Here is an 18,838-nt window from a genome sequence, read left to right on the forward strand (position 1 = left end):
GATGGAGACAGGAGCTGTTGGAATAAACGTCAGCTGGTGGTTTTAATTTGGGTTAAACTGGTGTTCCATGATGGAAATCCAGGATCACAGGGGGATCTGGAGCTGAAAACAGAATTATTATATTACTAAATAAAATATTATGTCATATATCATTCCATTCTCCACTTTTCCCTGTGTGGTGGGAGGATGTGGCACCGTTACTGGTTGTCAGAGTGGAAGTTGCTCTGCAGGAATGCCAGGGCCATGTGATAGCGAAAAATATTCTGGGTGTTAGGGAAAATACTGCACAGGGTCTGTCTTTTGGAGTTATCACCATGCTTTGGTTCCCCAAATGCTTCCCAACTTGGAGGTGACCTCCAAGAACCCCATATTTAAACCCCTGCTGGAAGGAGAAGTGGCTGTTGAGTTTTGTTGTTCCTTTGAGAGGTAACTTTTAGTTCCAGTTGGGAATTTTCAGGTTTCCTTTGGAGAAACTGAAAGTCCTGTTGAATTCTCCTTGCAAACCTCCTCCTGGTCCTGTTTTCCGTATGTGCCAAGGTGGCTGGGCTCACCTTTGGATAGCACAGGTATCCTGGATGGTGGGGATGGGAAAAACCCAAGAACTGATAGTTAACCCTAAAAACTGGGCAAAATCCCTGCTGGGGGGAAGTGTTGGGTCACTCATGACCCCTTGGCTTCGTGTTCCAGGCGGGATCGCTGCTGGGCTGGTGATCCATGGACACGTTGTGTCTCACCCTCATTCCCCTTGGGTTCCTCCCTGCTTTTATACCCCATCAAAATAGGATTGAATACAAGCAGTTCCTTGTATCCAAGAAGGGCTGTCAGAGTTTTTTGGATCGATAGTTCCTTCTCAGTTAAGCACATTTTCAAACTTCTTTTGTCCTCTGAAGGCTCATTCTGGTCCCGCTTTTAACTGGGGGAAAAATGGGTTCTTTGTTGTAGATGTCAAGAAGGACTGGTCGGATCACGCGCTGTGGTGGGAAAAGAAGAAAACTTGGCTCCTTAAAACTCACTGGACGTTGGATAAATACGGGATACAGGCGGATGCCAAGCTCCAGTTCACCCCTCAGCACAAGCTGCTGCGCCTGCAGCTGCCCAACATGAAGTACGTCAAGGTGAAAGTCAACTTCTCCGACAGGGTCTTCAAGGCTGTTTCTGACATCTGCAAAACCTTCAGTAAGTGCTGAAAAACGCCCCTGGGGAGCTCCCCAGTCGGTTTGGCCCCTCTGCTGCACGTGCTTGTCCTGGAAATTTGATAAATCCTTGGTGTTTTCTGGCTTTAAACGCCCAAGAGTCACTTGGACATCAAGCAGCCCGGATGTCCATTCTTTCTCCCTTCCAGATCTACTCTTTTGTGTGCAAATACTTCAGTAACAGCACCAATTGAGCCAAGAACTGATAAAAAAGGTATTTTTTGTGCTGAATTCTCTTCCATAGCAGGGCTGTCCTTGGGTTTGTCACAGGCAGGGCGGTACCAGCCCTGCTTGATGTTCAAGCTGCTGGTGTTGGGTTGTGATATTTTTTTTCCCTGCAAATTTATGTGCTGGATGAAAAGCAAACCCTGAAATGGGAAATCTGCCAGCCCTGTGGGTTGTCTTCTAGTGGAAAATCATATTAGAGATTAAGTGGCGATGCTTCACTGTAAAACTGTCTGGTGGAGGGAAGGAACTGAGTCTTGCTGTCTCCTCTTCACCCTCATTTCCTTGTGGAGGAGAAGCCCAGGAGAAAGGAGGGATCTTTCCCTACCAGGCCTCATTTTTTACCCACCTTCACAAATTCCTCATCCTAAAACCTGGTATTTCTTCCTGCCCACCTAAAAAAACCCAATGAGGAGATGGCAGTCCCACCCCGAGGAACTCCAGTAAGGGCTCCATATTGGAATTCTCCCCTCCAAAAAGAGCCTGCAACCCATCCTCAGCTGTAGTAAATCTATTCCTGCTCTCAGAAGGCAGCTGAGGTTACTCTTGGCTGACCCAGTTGTTTGGGGAGGCAGGAAGAGCTCATCCCTACGTGCCGTGTCTGGCGCATCTGTGGTTTCGTTGGTATTTATAGCTGGTTTAGGATCTTTGCTGTTCCTTTCCTGTTGTGTTGGGGTTTTTTGAAAGCGTAAATATTGGGCAATTTCTCCTTAAAATAGAAAAGGCTTAGCCAGCGTTATTTCTGAGTGGATTTTGCTTCCCCCACCCCTCCTGCTCCGTGTCCCATTGGCATTTGGGATGTTGTGCTAGACAGGGAGGTCCCAGGCTTGGATGCTGATGAATCTCTCCAGCAGTGACTCATGTCAGGAAATTCTGATATGGCTCATCACGAGACAGGAGAGCTGTCACTGATGCTGTCAGAACCTTACATGGGCCTGAAGCAGCTTTTTCTTCCAGCTTCAGAGCTTTCAGTGTATTTGTGAACAAACCAGCAGAATATTCCTAATATTTAAAGGTTTGGGAGGGGGAAAAAGGCTCTGGGATAGCAGAGATGGGAGCTCTCTGAGCAGGCAGCAGGGACAGATCCATCAAGGGTGGTTCTGACTTCCCTTTTGTGGCATCTGAAGTGCTGAAATTAATGTTCCTGATTTGGGGGAAAGCAGGGCTTTTACTGGAAATTTCACTTTCCTTTGAGTGACTCTCAGCAGCCTGAGCTGTTTGAGGACAGACAGAAACTGCAGTGATTAAGTGGTTTAGCCCTCCCAGTTGTGTTTACTGGGAGCCAGATGTTCAGCAGAGCTACTGGGAAGATGATACATGGGCTTGGCATCAGCTTGAAGGAAGAGGGATTGGGATGTGGGAAGACAAAAGTGCTGGAGTTGGAGGGGCTGGGATACTCTTCCCAGGACCACAGAGGTGTTTGGACACCTGTGCAGATATGTAGTTGTTCAAAAATGTGCTATAGATACCTAAAATGTCAGATATATTTTAACTTTTATATATTTAAGATCTATCATATAAAAGTCTATCTAATAATACACATTGTATTGCATATACATCATGTTATATATTAGGAGAAAAATTCTTGGCTGTGAGGGTGCCCAGAGAAGCTGTGGCTGCCCCTGGATCCCTGGAAGTGCCCAAGGCCAGGCTGGACAAGGCTTGGAGCAGCCTGGGCTAGTGGAAGGTGTCCCTGCCCATGGCAGGGAGTTGGAATGGGATGAGCTTTAAGGTCCCTTCCAACCCACATTTTCTGTGATTTTTTGATTCTGCCATTCTCCTTTTTTCTCTCCCCACCTGGGTTTATCCTGCCCCATTTTTCTCCACTACCTTTCCCTGCCCTCCTCAGCATCCCTGCACAGCTTGGCTGCAGAGAGCTCTCATATCCCTCTTAATCAAGCTAATTGTCCCTCCATGGAAAACTGAGCTGATATTTCAAGGTGGAAGGGAAAAGTGATCCCAGCATAGTCCTTGTCTCTGCAAATCCCGTGATTTCTGGTCTCCAGGGAAGTTAGGACGGAACTGTGCCTGGGAGTTGCTCATATTTTGGCTGTACCTGTTTGCTGTCGTTGCCCGGATCACTTAATTACACCCGTCAGTAACTCCAGCACAAAGCATCATTAATGAGTAATTGAAGTAATTCCTGAAGTTCTCAGGACTCTGGCTGGTTGCATTTATAAAATCCTCGCTACACCAGCAGGAACACCCGTGGATGGATTATTTAGGGCTGTCCTTTGCTTCTGTTCCCTTTAAATTGTTACCCAGAGGTGTCACCCTTGCAGAGCGTGGCTGATTTTTCAAGAGAAGTCTCTGTTCTTGTGCAGAGGGAAGTCATTGCAAAGGGCAACTCCCCGGGGCTCCCAGGAGGTGGCTGTGGGAAGATGCTGGAGCCACTCGCACATCCCTCACTTTCCTGGAGGTCGTGTGAAGCCGGAAAAAAACCCAATCTCATTCCCAGTGGCTGGATTGCAGCCCCTTGATTCCCACAGCAGCCAGTCAGGAGGGTTAAAGGCACGCATTGACCCTGGCAGGCAGGAGGAGAGGAGCGGGCAGTGCATGGGATGGGCAGCCCTCATCCAAAGGGTGGCCTGGAATCCTGCCCGGGAGCAGCTGCTGGCAGGCAGCTCCAGCCTGAAGGGCCAGCTTTGATCTGCAGTTAAAGACCAGAGAAAGAGAAAGTAAAACTTCACTTTTATTTTTCTTTCAGAGCGACAGGGATTTGTGCTTCCCGCCTGGCCGGCAGCGGGACACGGGGGTTGGGATGGGATGCTCCCGTGTGCCTCCCTGCTCTCGTCATCCCACTGGGAGGTAATTCCACCCAGAAAACTGCCCATCAAATATCCAAATGCATTTTCATGGGGCTGCACTCAGCACTTTATTGGTGTGAGTGGGAATATCCTCCCAGGAAAGCAGGGTTTGGGAAGGTAGGAGATGCTTAACCCATCATCTGACAGAACAGCAAATGGAAAAATCCTCTTTTCCTACATCAATAGGAAGGAATTCTTGGCTGTGAGGGCAGTGAGACTCAGGCTGCCCAGAGAAGCTGTGGCTGCCCCATCCCTGGAAGTGTCCAAGGCCAGGCTGGACAGGGCTTGGAGCACCCTGGGCTAGTGGAAGGTGTTCCTGCTATGGCAGGGGCTGGAACTGGATGATCTTTAAGGTCCCTTCCAACCCAAACCATTCCATGATTCTGGAATGGCTTCACTTGATTCCAGCCCAGTGGATGCCTTGCAGCTGCTCATGCCCTTAAGCTGCTTCCTTCCAGCATTTTGCCTGTATTTTTTTCCGTGTATCCCAAGAGCTCCAAGGGACTGCAGGCAGGCTCTGCTGCTACTCTCTGAGCACGTGGGACAGGAAAAGCAAACAGCAAGTGTGAGAGTCTTTTCCCAGGCCTCGGCGTTTCCTGCCCCAGCAATGCTCCTTCTCCTGGGGACACGACTTATGTTGGAGCTGCAGGATGAGGGGAGGTGCTGTGACAGCAGGAAAGCTCCCATCCTTCTCCTGGCTGTGAAGATTTGGGACCTCTGCTGCCCTCCAGCCTGAGAAGAGGAGCAGGGAAAATGCTGGTTGATGTTCATTGGAGCACAGAGAGGACAACTCAGTGCCAGGGCTGGGAGGAGGCAGCTCTGAGAGGAAACACTCCAAAATTCATGACCAATCCCTCCCTACCCACCCTGAGGCTGTGTAAGACAGAGAATTCTCTCCAGGCTCTTTCATTTCCCCAGAGTCTGGTGGAGCCGCACACCCAGCTCCTGCCTTGTAATCCATGGGAATTAGTCACCTGTTTTGGAAAACCAAGTCTGGGGAGCATCCTGTGCCCAGCTGTGGCAGTTTCCATGCCCACATCACATCCCACTCTGTCCCCAGCTCCCCTTCTTGCACAGGGTGAGGGTGGTCTCATCCTGAGGAGCTTGTGGAGCCAGGCAAGGAGCAATGGGATGCGCAGAGTCCCGTGAGGGTGATGGGCTGCTTCCCATTGTCCCCAAAATAAGGAGGTTCCTGAGACTCAGTGAGTGATGGGAAGTGACAGCCAGCCTTCCCTGCCTCAGCCTCTGGCCACCAAATGCAGCCTGAGCCAAGGTGGCAGTGGCATTTGGTGACAGTGGCATTTGGGAGTGGCAGGATGCCAGCCCAGCCCAGGGAAGGAGACACCGTCCCGATGCCAAATGTGACCCTACCTTTTTTTTCCCTTTCCAAACGTTCCCTGCTCCAGGACAGAACGTCCTCTGACTCCTGAAGTATTTGCAATATTTCCACGCCCTCCGTTGCCAAAAAGACTTCTATAAAAAGCCACTGTTTGTTGTTTTTTGGGTTGTTTTTTTTTTTGCAAAACTGAAACCCTTTGCTAGTGGATGTGCAGCATTCCCAGGGCTCTGTGACAGGCACGTGGAGCTGCATCCCTGGCCCAGTTGCTTTCCAGGAGGCAAAGCTGTCTGGAGTTTGTGGAATCACAGAATATCCTGATTGGAAGGGACCCACCAGGATCATCAAGTCCAATTCCTGGTCCTGCACAGGGCAATGACCACGTCCCACTGCAAACCTCCTAAACCTTCTTTTCTTCCTTCACATCCTGCTGGTAAATAAAGGAGTGTTTTTCCTGAAATCGTGGAGCTGAAATCATGAAGTCCTGGTAGATGCACATCTCAGGGGAGGAGTATGGGGAGCAACACCAGCATTCAGGAGGAATTTCTTCATGGAAAGGGTGGTCGGGCATTGGAAGGGGCTGCCCGGGGAGGTGTTGGAGTTCCCCCTCCCTGGATGTGTCCAAGGAAGGACTGGATGTGGCCCTCAGTGCTCTGGGCTGGGTGACAAGGTGGGGGTCATGCACAGCTTGGACTTGATGATCCTGGATGTCTTTTCCAACCTAAATGATTTGGGATCTCGGGATACAGGCTGTGGATGCTCAGGAGCATCAGGAGGATGCTCGGGGATGACGTTCACAGGGAGACAGAGGCAGCGAAACACCAAGGATGGGTTTGCTGCCTTTCCCTGCCACAAGCAGAGAGGTTTGGCAGTGGCACAGCTATTTCTAAATATGTCCAGGGAATGGGTGTGGAAGGAAATCTTCCCATTTCGAGAGCCGGCCAAATTGCAACGTCCTCAGCTTTTTCAACTGCAGGGCCCAAGTGTTCCTCTGCCAACTGCAGCATTTTCCCCTTTTATTGCCTGCCCGTGCTCAGCTGTCGTGCAGGATCCCAACCAACCCCAGGAACTGGGGTCAGGGAAATAATCAGATTTAATTACAAAGTGTCTAAGATGGAAAAAAAATCCTCTCCACCCTCCCCCCTGTCGCCACCCCAGGCATGTTCTGCGTGTGGAGGAGCATCAGGTTTTATGTCACCGTGTGAGTCAGAGAATTTTTTCATCCTTACTCTGCTGTTGACAGAGACCCTTTAAATAGATTTCCATCCTGAAGGCATTAGGACACGCTGGCAAAAACTTGGAATGAGTTGGATTGCTCCTTATGGGCCGAGGCAGAGGGAGGGTGTAAGTGGATTGTTTTTCTCTTGTTTGTGGGATTAAATTAATGGAGTTTAATTGGCCTCGAGCTGCAGTTCAGCCACTTCAGGGGCAAGGCTTGAAGTGCTGCCTGTGCTCCAAGAGGCATCCAGATAACGGGAGCCTGGGGATTTTGTCCCACTTATGGAAAAAAGCATCCAAACATTCAAGTGTTTGTTGACTCTGCCTCTCCAATGGCCCTTTTTATTGGCCTTGCAGTAATGCTTGGCTCCACCACCACTGGCTGCATCCTCCTCCTCCTTTTCCTTCTCCTCCTGGGTCTCTCCTGGCTGGTGGTGCCCAGTTTCGTCTCTGGGAACCACTGGCACAAACATTCACACCCCTGCAAACCCCACTGACCCCATTTTTGGGTGGTTTTGCACATCACTGCTCCCTTGGCAAATCCGCAAGTCAACAGGTTTTCCACCCAGAATTTGGGAAAACTCCAGCAAAACCTCTGCCAGGGTCAGCCCCAGCTGATTCCACACCCATAGCACTCCTTGGGCATCTCCAGAGGCTTTGTGGGATGTCCTAGCAGAGCTGCAGGGCCCCAGGCAGTGAGTGGAGAGCTTGGTTTTTGCCCAGATAAATATTTAAGTTCCTGGGCATCTGAAGAACCCATAATAAAATGTTCTGAATGTACAGACCCAGTAAACTGTGCCAGGGGGTGAGGATCTGCTCCATCAGATACTGCCCAGAGTCCAGCACAACCACAGCCTTATCTCCAGGCACTTCTGAAGTTATGTAAGTCCTTTTTTAGTTTCTTTTTTGGCTGGCTTTTTTTTCCCCCCCCTCTGGTCTGTTCTGCAAAACTTTTATCTCGAGAGAATTTATGTTGCAGATAAGTCGGATACTTCATTCTGTAAACTTACACTGTGAAAAACCATCCACAGAATTCACTCTTTCCAAGAAAAAAAATACTTTATTTTTGGTTGTAAGTCTGAAATGGTAGAAAAATGGGGTTTGAGGTCTCATTTTTCTAAGATTCGTCAGAGTGATGCACAAAGGCTGTAATTTTTATGAGTCATTGGTTGGAGGGAGCAGTGATGGAGTGCAGAGAGTCCCACTTCCTAGAGATATCCCACTTCAGAACACATTTCCTGGAGGAGGGAGGCTGGATCAGCATTAAAGAGAGGATTTCCCCTCAATGCTCTGTTCTACCAGTAAATTTATGGAGTTTTTATGGTTTGAAAACTAAGGAGGTGAACCAGCCCTCCGGCCTTTAGGGGAGCCAGAAACGGGGTGGGAAATGGGATGCTGAAAGCTTCTTTGGAACATTAATTTTCCTTCTGCATCAAAATTTTCTTTGTATCTCATTATTTTCCATATATATGAGAACTGAATGCTGAAAGTAGTGTGATTTCCCATCATTTCAGCTTTTGGGGAAGTTGGTCCATACTCAGCCCTTCCACTCAATGATGTTGTGTTCTATAAGTGTGTGATGTAAGAAAACCAAAAATCTGATTTCTTGTGGGACTGGGAGCCCCTGGATCCCTGGAAGTGTCCAAGGCCAGGTTGGACAGGGTTGGAGCAGCCTGGGATAGTGGAAGGTGTCACTGCCCATGGCAGGGGGTGGAACAGGATGGGCTTTAAGGTCCTTTCCAACCCAAACCATTTTGGGATCCCCATCACAACACACCTTGGTGGATAAAGATGCAACAGCTTCAAGATTCACTTGGTGGATTTGGTGCAGAAGAGCATAACTTGGGAATTTTACACCCTGTATGGAAGACACTTTTTTCTTTCTTTAAGTCAGTTTGCAGGGTGCAGATGGTGCTTTGTGAAGGAAGAGGGTTTAATCCCAGCTCTGGAGTTTGTCTCGGGGTGGGAGATAAATGGGCACAGCTGGGCTGGGTGAGCTGTGCAGGGGCTGGGTGAGAAATGAGGGCTTACACAGGAAAAAAGGCCAAGGACTTCCCTTCAGCCAGAGACAGCAGGCACAGGCAGGGTCTCGCAGGCAAATGGAAGAGAAGATGCTGCAGGCAGTAAAATGGCTTCATCCAAGAGATTCAAAGCCACCTCTCTGATCATATTTTGAGCTCCAAAACTCTTCCTTCCACGCTCAGACCATTCTGACTCCTTTCTGTAGAATCCCAGAATGGTTTGGGTTGGAAGGCCCATCCTGTTCCACCTCCTGCCATGGGTAGGGATACCTTCCACTATCCCAGGCTGCTCCAAGCCCCGTCCAGCCTGGCTTTGGACACTTCCAGGGATCCAGGGGCAGCCACAGACCAGTGCCAGGGCCTCCCCACCCTCACAGCCAAGAATTCCTTCCCAAAATCCCATCTAAACCTTCAGTTTGAAGCCTTTCCCTCAGCTGCCTTTGTAAAGTCCTGCAGTCTATGGCGCATCCATCGGAATGCGCTCGGGAGGAATTTGCCGCCTATCCATGGGACCGATGCCGGGATGCTCCGGCATCCCAAGGATGTGCTGCCTGCTCCATGCCCTGCAGCCATGTGCTCTTTGGAAGCAGCTGTTGAAAACTTGCCCTGGATCCTTCCTATCCTGCCGGGAGCATCAGGAACAACTGAGGGACTATAAAAAGTCTCTTTGATATCAGATGGTCAAGCCCTGGGCCGATTCCAGGCGATCGCTTCCAGAATCCCAGCCTGGCCCGGAGCCCTTCTCCCGGCCTCCCTGAGTGCTTCCAGCTGAGAGGCTCCAGCAGTTGCTAATGCACCATAAATAAACCTCAGAGCCTCAACCTTGCTCCAAAATACCAGGGGAACTCCTCGATTTAGGCTGTGCTGCCTCTTGTCCCCTGCGCGTGACCCCGGTTGTCCCAGCAGATTCCTGCTCCATGAGGTAAGCTGGCTGGGATAAATGGGAATGCGTGGAGCTGGCTGCATTCAGGCTCTAGGTATTTATTGCTAGAAATGGTCAAAAAGTTGGGCAGGGAAACTGAAAGGGTGGGTGGTGGGGGCAGGGATGGGGTTTAGTGGGATGATGTGTGTGGAGAAATAATAAATGAGGGTTAAATTAAAGCTGAAATTAGATAAAGCTGATATATATAAAAAGGACTAAAATAGATCAATAATATAGGAATAAATATCTATAAATATAGAAATAAAACTAAATCGTAAGTTCAGAAAGTTTATATATAAAATAAAATACAAAGATACATAAATCTATATATTTTATACTTTTAAAATCCATATAGATATATTAATGTGTATATTTTTAGCCTGGAAGTGTTCAGAGCTGGATTCTACAAGGCTTGGAGCAAGCTGGGATAGTGGAAAGGTGTCCCTGCCCATGGCAGGGGGCAGAACTGGATGGGCTTTTAAGGTTCTATCCAGCCCAAACCATTCTGGAATTCAATGATATGATTGAAATAAATAAATATAAATATAAATATATAAGTTTAAAAACCCTTAAAATAAATTACGCTTTCTAAAAATAAATATATAAAAATATGTATATATACAATATTTATATATATATAAATATGTAAGTAAATAACTGCAAGAATATAAATAAAAATAAAACTTAAATTAAAACTAGATGATGGGATGGGACACTTACAGTGTAAAAGATGGTTAAATCCTGAAGTGCCTGACCTGTGGATTCAGGAATGCCAGGGCTAGTGGGGTCCATCCCTGAAGATCACCTGGATGGGGCGAGTTCCCAGTGTGGTATTTCCCAGCTTGTTTGCAGGAAGGAAGGTGCTGGTGTGGGTGGGCAGTGTGGGGGTGTGTCCTGCTCCAGTCACCAGCTGGGGACCAAATTCCAGTGTTAATTATAATCCCATGCCTGGGAGTGCTCGGGGAACTCCCACTGCTGCCAGCACGTGGTGAGATCCCAGCCCTGGAGCTGCTCCTCATTGGGATAATGACTGATTGTGTCCTGCAGCATTCCTGTGGGTGGGAAAACACAGCCTGGCTGCAGCCAGCTCCTGTCTCCTGATCTCTCCTGCAGTGGGAATGGGACCAGGGGCTGCTTTCCATAGGGCATTCCAAAGGGACAGATTTGCAGCTGAGCATTTTGGGGTGATAGGTGCAAAAAACAGAGTAAGAAACAACACAGGAGCTTCAACATGGACAACCAGCTGCAGGGGAGACTCCAGAACTCCTTCCAGGCTCGGGCATGTCCCATGGGCTCCATAGAATCATCAGAGAACCACAGGATGGTTTGGGTTGGAATGGACTGAAAAGCTCATCCAGTCCCACCCCCTGCCATGGGTTGCTCCCAGGCTGCCTCAAGCCCCAATGTCCAGCCTGGCCTGGGACACTTCCAGGGATCCAGGGGCAGCCACAGCTGCTCTGGGCACCCTGTGCCAGGGCCTGTCCACCCTTCCAGGGAAGAATTCCTTCCCAATATCCCATCCATCCCTGCCCTCTGGCAGTGGGAAGCCATTCCCTGGGTCCTGTCCCTCCATCCCTTGTCCCCAGTCCCTCTCCAGCTCTCCTGGAGCCCCTTTAGGCCCTGCAAGGGGCTCTGAGCTTTCCCTGGCACCTTCCTTTCTCTGGGTGAATACCCCCAGCCCTCTCATCCCATCTTTTCCCAATCCAAGCTGTATTTCAGAGCTCTCCAAGCTTTTTGCAGCCTTTCACCACTGCAGTTGGATGGCTCCATGCCCAGGTGAATCCTTCTCCAGGTCAGTTCCCACATCTTGACCAAGCACAAGGACTCCTGGTCCTGCTCCAGTCCCTCAGTGGTTTCAGTGGTACAACAGACAGCAGGCTCTGCTTTCCTGGGAAACCCTTTCCCACTTGGAATTGACTGCAGCAGACCCAAGTACTGCCTTGGTGGGAAATGGAAATTCCCTTTTCCATTGCTCCCCATATTCCCATGGCTGGAAACACGAATGCAGTGGGATGCTCCTCGTTTTAAATGGGTTTCACATTGTTCAGGTTGGTCCTGGGCAGGAAGATGGGAAAGAATTGCTGTGAGAAGGAAACACTTTGGCCAAAATCTCTTTAAAAAGTGGGTAAAGGATAGGCTTTAAACTTTCCAGTGTGATGTGTAAATAAATGGTTTACTCTTGGATTGCTCCTGTGGAAGGGAGAGGACCTGACCTGTTACCTACATGGCTGAGTATTTCTATTTCTTTACGTTATTTCTATATCATTGTGTATTCCTATATTATATAATATTTCTAATTTTATATTATTAATGTGGGTTTTAATTCTTATTATTTATATTTGATGTCTGGAAGTGTTACTAGGCTCTGTCACGGGATCTGCCAGTGCTTACATTTACATTCGAGTGCCTGTGCCTGGGAAATTCCACGTTTTATCCAAATGTTATGTTACCGTTCCAGCCAAGGACAGTGCTTGTTTCCAACAGGCTTGCAGGGAAAATGCTCTCAACTTGATTTTTAACCATTGCAGAAATTCATCCAAGGGAGATACTGGGTGTTGCTGGATGTTGTTCCTAATGGAAGGATGTTCTTCTTTTCCCCCTTTTCTCCTCTTTTTTTTCCTTCTTTTTTCCCATCCTGCCATTATAAAAGTGGTCCATTTTACCCCCCCAGACATCAGGCATCCAGAAGAACTCTCCCTTTTGAGGAAACCCAGAGATCCATCAAAGAAAAAAAAGAAAAAGTTGGATGATCAATGTGAAGATGACACCTTCGAGCTGGAGGGGCCGCTGATCACGCCGGGGTCCGGTGAGCTGGGAAAAAAATGGGAGTGGGGGAAAAAAAGGCACAGCAGTGTGGGGCTGATTGAATTTCTTAAGGTCTGTGAGAGAAACAGACCCCAAATCCATGGCACAAGTCCTGGCAGGCTGCAACACTCGGTCGCACGGATGCATGTCTGGAGCTGTCACGCATTCCCGGGAGCAGAGCAACCCCAGGCTTCACAAAACAAACCAGAGCCCGAGGGTGGCCACTGGAACACTCAGATGATGTTGCTGAGAGCTTTTCTCACCCTGCTAAGAAAGGAGTTAAATGGAAAATCGTTCCTAATGTCGCATTGCTGGTGTGGTTTAGGCTGTGCCACTGTTCCAGTGTTTTATTAATTGCTTTAGTGTCGCCTTACATGAAGGGTGTAGCTGTGGATTGTGATGCTAAATAAATCCTTTTATTGCTGGGGGGTAGTTGGCCAGTCTGAATTCCAGATCCAGAGCAGGATTGGGAAGAGAATTTCTGGTGGAGTAATGTCCCACATGGAGTAACATCCCTGACGGAGTTACCACAGGCAGCAAATTCATGCAGGTGTTTGCAAGCAGAGGGGTTTTTCAGCTGTTTTCCATGGCTGCTGGAAGTCTGGTGTCCAAAGGCAAATGGCAGGAGTTTAAACCATAATATTGGCCAAGTGGGAGCACTTTATCCCAAATGGATTTGTGGAGAAGGTTGTGGTGGCGAGCAGGAGAGACGTGTCTGGCTGCCAGAGCTCTTGGGTTTAAATCCAGCAACCCAAGGGAAGCAGGGCAGCTTTAATTGAAAAAACGACCTTGCAATTCAGCAAAGTTGTATTAATTGATGTTAAATCAACTGCAGGGAAGGTCATGGAGTGGTGGCACAGGGCTTGCAGGCAAAAATGTTTTGGCTGCACAGGGTGATGTGCACCACGGGTCTGGAACAAGGAAAAATAATCCTCCTTTTGCTCTGATCCCACTCTTTCTCCTCTCAGCTACTTCAAAATACTTCTGGGCTTGTCCTCTCCCACTCCTGGCTCAGAGAATTTGGGCAAGGCTCCAGTCAATTTTCATTTCCATTTGGCATTTTCGTCTTGAAAGTCCATTCTGAGCCTTTCCAACAGCCAGTGTTCACAGAGAGCATCTCTGTTAGATTAATAGGAAAGACTTGGCCTGCTTTGGGGGAAATGTGTGCAGAAGCTGGGGTTTATTTTAATTATTTATGGCTCTTCCAGTGAGTCACTTGGCTGGTTTTGCTCTCCTTGTGAATGAAATCACTCGCAGCAGGTTGAATTCCTGCCTGTTCAGGTGCCATTCGATAAAAGTCGTGGGTTTCATCTGAATAAATCATTTCTAGCGTTGTTCCAACATCAGTTTGTGTTGCTGAAAGCTTCTGGAAAGCTAATTAATAATTCAGGAGGTGCTGATTTCAATGTCTTGGGAGTGTTTTGTCACTGAGTACCCCAAACCTGGCAGTGAAACCATTTAAATCCCGGTGGGCAGAGTTGTCAATACACCCACAGGATGTGTTGCCCAACACTTTCCATTAGAAGACCTGTAGTCACTTGTTTATATAAATTAGCCAAATTTGTAGCTCTTTCTGCTGGAACTTTCCATGACACTGCCTGCCTGGGGCACATTTTTTGAGGGAAGCTTCTTTTGAGATGTTTCAGGTGTTTGGAGAAAGTGATGAGAACAGTGCAGGGCAAGCTTTGCTCTGATGGAGCAAACACTCAGTCAAGGAGTGTGGGGGGGATATTCGTGGAAAAACCTGCCCATTTGGGGCAAAAAGTGGGATTTTCTTTTGTTGGTCCAGCTGATGCTCAGCCCTGTGTGCTCGAGCTGTGTGAAGGCTGAGGGCAGCAGCAAGAGTAGATGGGGAGGAGGGAGGAGCTCTTTTGGGAAGTGATTTATGGAAGCGATGGGGGTTTATGGCTGGTTTTTGTTGGAGTTCTCTGCTCCAGGGCTGTAACAATCCATGGGGAGAGCACCTTTTCTGCTGCTTTTAGAATCACAGAATCACAGCATAGCTCAAGTTGGAAGGGACCCTAAGGATTGTGGAGTCCCAGCTCCCAAAGTACCTCGTCTAAGAACCTGGAAATCATCCCTGGCCTTTTCCTTGCAAATGAAGGTGGATTTTTCCATCCCTTGACCATTCCTGCTGCTTTTTTGCTCGTGCCTGGTTTGCTGGATCTGTCTTGGCACCCACAGTGTTTACAGGTCCCCAGATGATTCATCCAGACTGGGATGCCAGCAAAACGAGCAGGAGCATTAAAAGCATCTTTTTTTGATGGTTTTCACTTTCATTTTCCATCCTGCCAGGCAGTTTAGAATCAGGTTTGTAATTATTTGGCGTTTCCTAGCCATGATGTTGGTTGTTACTGACATGATGCTGTTGATTCACGCTGTTCTTCCTGCTCCTTGAGATGGCCATCGTGAAAAATGAGGGTTCAGAAAGGTTTTTCCATTGGTTTGGTCTTGGACTTTTCCAGTCTAGCTCAGTTTTCTGTCATTCCTTGGCCATGAGGCTGGAGGGATGGTTTGGAGCAAGGAGCTGGAGCGTGGCCCAAGGTGGTGGCTCGGGGCAGCAGCGGGAGGTGGCACAAAAGGCCTTGTTTGGGTGCCTCGAATTGCAGGCTCATGATTTAGGAAGGACACAGCCCTTTCCCAAAAGTCCAGTGTGGTGTTGGACCTTCTGGTGCTGGTGGTCAGATTTATGCCCAGCAGGTGATGCTGAGGGAGCTCCTTGCCCAATGTGTGTACACAGTGGAATTCCTGGCATCAGGATACAGTGGTTGATCCTCCCTTACTCTGAAAATCTGGATTTTATATTAAAATTCAAAGTTCCCATGAGATGAAGAGGGGCTGTTTCATTGGATGGTTTGGAATGGAAGGGATTTAAAAGGGACTTAAAGCACTTCTGGTTCCACCCCCTGCCATGGGCAGGGACACCTTCCAGAGACCAGGATGTCCAAGCCTCATCCAAGCTCTCCTGGAACAACTCCAGGGATGGGGCAGCCACAACCTCTGTGTTAAGCTCTCAGCTATTTTGAGCTGTGAGATACTGAGCTGGATTTGGTTTTTTCTCTTCAAATTAATAATTTTAAAGTGTTTGGGGGGTTTTTTTGTCTGCTTTGAGTCGGTACGAGCTGTGAAGCTTCGAAAGGCCTGGGAGTAACGTGTGCTTTGGGATCAGTTTGGCACCACATTGCACCACTCGCTCAGCACATTAATTCCGAATTTGTGTGGCCACCTCAGCAAGCTTTTCCATCCGGGAATGCCACATTTCCATGCCCAGCTGTTCTTGGAACGTGAACAAAATAACGGGAAGTCACTTCAGTTGCTTTGCTGCCACCAGCGCTGCTGCAGGTGCTCCATTTGGGTGGTTCAACCTCACCTGTGCTGCTCTGCCCTCTTCCAAAAATGCTCATTTTTGGCTTCTGTCCTTCTCCTACTCTCCGGGTGACTTTCTCTCGCCTTCTCACTTCCCTCCTTTCTTTCCCTCTCTATAGGCACCGATATTCTTTACATCGGCCCCGTCAAAGGTGAGCTCCACCTCAATAGGACTTTTGCCCTCTGCCTCTGGTCTCTTTGGCTGCACCCTTAGTTTGTTTTCCTGCTCCTCTAAAACTTTTGACTTCCAAAATCTTTAAGCAACAGGTAATACCGGTAAGTCGGGGCCACTCATGTCCCAGGTGCCACAGAAACTCAGGGGGCAGGAGCTTCCCGCCGTGGGAGATCTGTGTCTTCTCCCATCATTTGGGCTGGAATGAGTTTTCCATCAGTTTTGCTCTTGGAGAAGAGCCGAGAGAGAGGAGAGGGACAGGTTTTCATGGGAGAACAAGCAGCGCAGTGTTTTCCCATAGTGGAAAGATAGAAAGGGAAGGTTTTCCATCCGCCAGCTCCGGATTTGCGCGGAGCCGGCGTGGCCGGGAGCGGGCAGGGCTTGGCCCTGGGCTAATTCCCGGCTTTTATTCCCCTCGCTGGTAGGAAATATCTATTCAAGCCCAGGACTCTATAGCAAAACGATGACGCCGACCTACGACGCCCACGACGGCAGCCCCCTGTCCCCCACGTCCGCCTGGTTCGGCGACAGCGCCCTGTCCGAGGGCAACCCAGGAATCCTGGCCGTGAGCCAGCCCGTCACCTCCCCGGAGTCCTTAGCCAAAATGTACAAGCCCCAGACGCTGCTCGATAAGGCCAAAATCAACCAAGGGTGAGTTCAGGAGCCGAGGAGTTGGGGTTTTTTGCTGATTTTTAGTTGTGTTCTCAAGAGCGTCGTGGCGGCTCCGCCGGAGCGTTCCGTGTGTGTTATCCCGTGTTGGCAATTCACAGGTGGCTGGACTCGTCCCGATCCCTGATGGAGCAGGAGGTGAAAGAAAACGAGGCTTTGCTACTCCGGTTCAAGTACTACAGCTTTTTTGACCTGAATCCAAAGGTACAGAGCTCCTTGTTCCACTTGCATTTTGGAATTTCCATCCTTAGGAGCAAAGGATGCCTGGATCTCTAACGTTCTGCTGTATTGGTAAATCTCCCAAAAAAACCTGGAAGTTTGAAAATTGGTTGTGAAGGCATCAAACCCAGGATTTGTGCTCCTATATACCAGGGATTTTAGGTGTTGCTAGAGGTGTTTTAAGAGTTCTTAAAGCCACTTTGTGTCAGTGGCAGAGGATTTTCAGTCTCAGATCGAAATGTTGTTTTGAGATGAGAGATCACAGAATCCCAGATTAGCTTGGGTTGGAATGGGCCTTAAAGACCATCTCATTCCAACCCCCTGCTGTGGGCAGGGATAGCTTCCAGTAGATGGGGTGGTTTTGCTTGAGCTGGGCTCCTGGTTTTCCAAGCATTCCGTGTTTCTGTGCCGCAGTACGACGCGATCAGGATCAACCAGCTGTACGAGCAGTCCAAGTGGGCAATCCTGCTGGAGGAGATCGAGTGCACAGAGGAGGAGATGATGATGTTTGCAGCACTGCAGGTGAGGGACAGCCCCACAGGCTCCTGGGTTGGGTTAGACTTGATTCTGTTTGCAGACTTCTTTGCTGATTAATCTGATAAACAAAGTTATGGAATCCCAGAATGGTTCGGGTTGGAAGGGACTTCAAAGCCCATCCAGTTCCAACCCCATTCCACTATCCCAGGTTGCTCCAAATTGGTCTTGGACACTTCCAGGGATCCAGGGACAGCCACAGCTTCTCTGGGCACCCTGTGCCAGGGCCTGCCCACCCTCACAGCCAAGAATTCCTTCCCAATATCCCATCAAAACCTCCCCTTCAGTTTAAAATCGTGTTTTAGGCCTCACTTTATCTGTGGTGGGAGCTTGGCCTCCTCACACTGGTAGAAGTTGGATCATTTCCCATCTCCAGCTCCTCACTTGAGTTCATGAGATAATTTAAATATTTGCCACTGATTATCCCTCACAAAAAAGAACTTGACCTGCTTTTACCAAACATGTTTATATCTATCTTAACTTCTAGTTTTGCCCTTCTTAACCCATCCCATATGAACACGGGGTTACTGAACTGTGCCTTTCTGGCTCTCTGTCCTCATACCAGCTGGGGATAATCTGTGGCTTTCCCAGAACTATTTATTTATCTGCTTTATGAAATACTCACTGTGATTTGGCATAAATGCTCCACCTGCTATTGACTTCCATGAGAGGGATGGCAGGCATTTGTTCCGTGTGGTCTGGCACACCTTGGAGCTGTAGGATGCAGAAATGTCCCCCTCAGGAGCAGGGCTGCCTTCTCCAAGAGCCCCTCCCAGGAACAAAAGAGCAGAAAGCAGAAATATAATGACTCAGTTTATATCCAGCTGCTCTGGAGTGGATTGGGCAAGGTCCTTCCTGTGAGGTTTTATGGATGTTTTGGTTTTCTGGGGTGAAAACAGATGCAAAGACATAGAATCCTGCAATGGTTTGGCTTGGAACGAGCTTTAAAGATCATCTTGTTCCACCTCCTGCCATGAGCCAGGACACTTCCACTATCCCAGGCTGCTCCAAGCCCCGTCCAACCTGGCCTTGGACACTTCCAGGGATGGGGGGATCTTAAAAATGTCCATAAACACCTGGTAGGAGGCAGGAAAGGGGGTGGACAGAGGTGCCCAGTGGCAGGAGCAGAGGCCACGGACACAGCCTGGAAGATGGGAGGTTCCCTGTGCACATCAGGAAACGTTTTCGTACGGGGAGGGTGACAGAGCTCTGGTGCAGTTTGCCCAGAGGGGCTGTGGAGTCTCCATCCCCGGAGTTACTCCAAAGCCAGGTGGACGTGGCCCTGGACAACAGCTCCAGGTGGCCCTGCTGGGACAGGGGGTGGGACCAGGTGACCTCCAGAGGTCCCTTC

The 18,838-nt window shown here is 48.9% G+C and overlaps 1 protein-coding gene across 4 annotated transcripts in view; it reads left to right on the forward strand.

Annotated features, from left to right (window-relative positions):
• The window catches only part of FERMT2 (FERM domain containing kindlin 2), a 49,855-nt gene that overhangs the window by 17,915 nt on the left and 13,102 nt on the right, over positions 1 to 18,838 (forward strand). For 2 of the 4 annotated variants that reach the window (XM_042047268.1, XM_042047269.1), the window contains exons 3-8: positions 943 to 1,176; positions 12,394 to 12,528; positions 16,013 to 16,045; positions 16,491 to 16,716; positions 16,836 to 16,938; positions 17,368 to 17,475. In XM_042047268.1, the coding sequence (XP_041903202.1) occupies positions 943 to 1,176; positions 12,394 to 12,528; positions 16,013 to 16,045; positions 16,491 to 16,716; positions 16,836 to 16,938; positions 17,368 to 17,475 (839 nt within the window). The remainder of the gene's footprint in view (positions 1 to 942; positions 1,177 to 12,393; positions 12,529 to 16,012; positions 16,046 to 16,490; positions 16,717 to 16,835; positions 16,939 to 17,367; positions 17,476 to 18,838) is intronic. The other 2 variants (XM_042047270.1, XM_042047271.1) reach the window with 1 other exon arrangement.

Source organism: Corvus kubaryi, unplaced genomic scaffold (assembly GCF_017639235.1).
Source record: "Corvus kubaryi isolate FWS band 111438036 unplaced genomic scaffold, C.kubaryi_AGA036_p1.0 66, whole genome shotgun sequence".
NCBI lineage: Eukaryota > Metazoa > Chordata > Aves > Passeriformes > Corvidae > Corvus > Corvus kubaryi.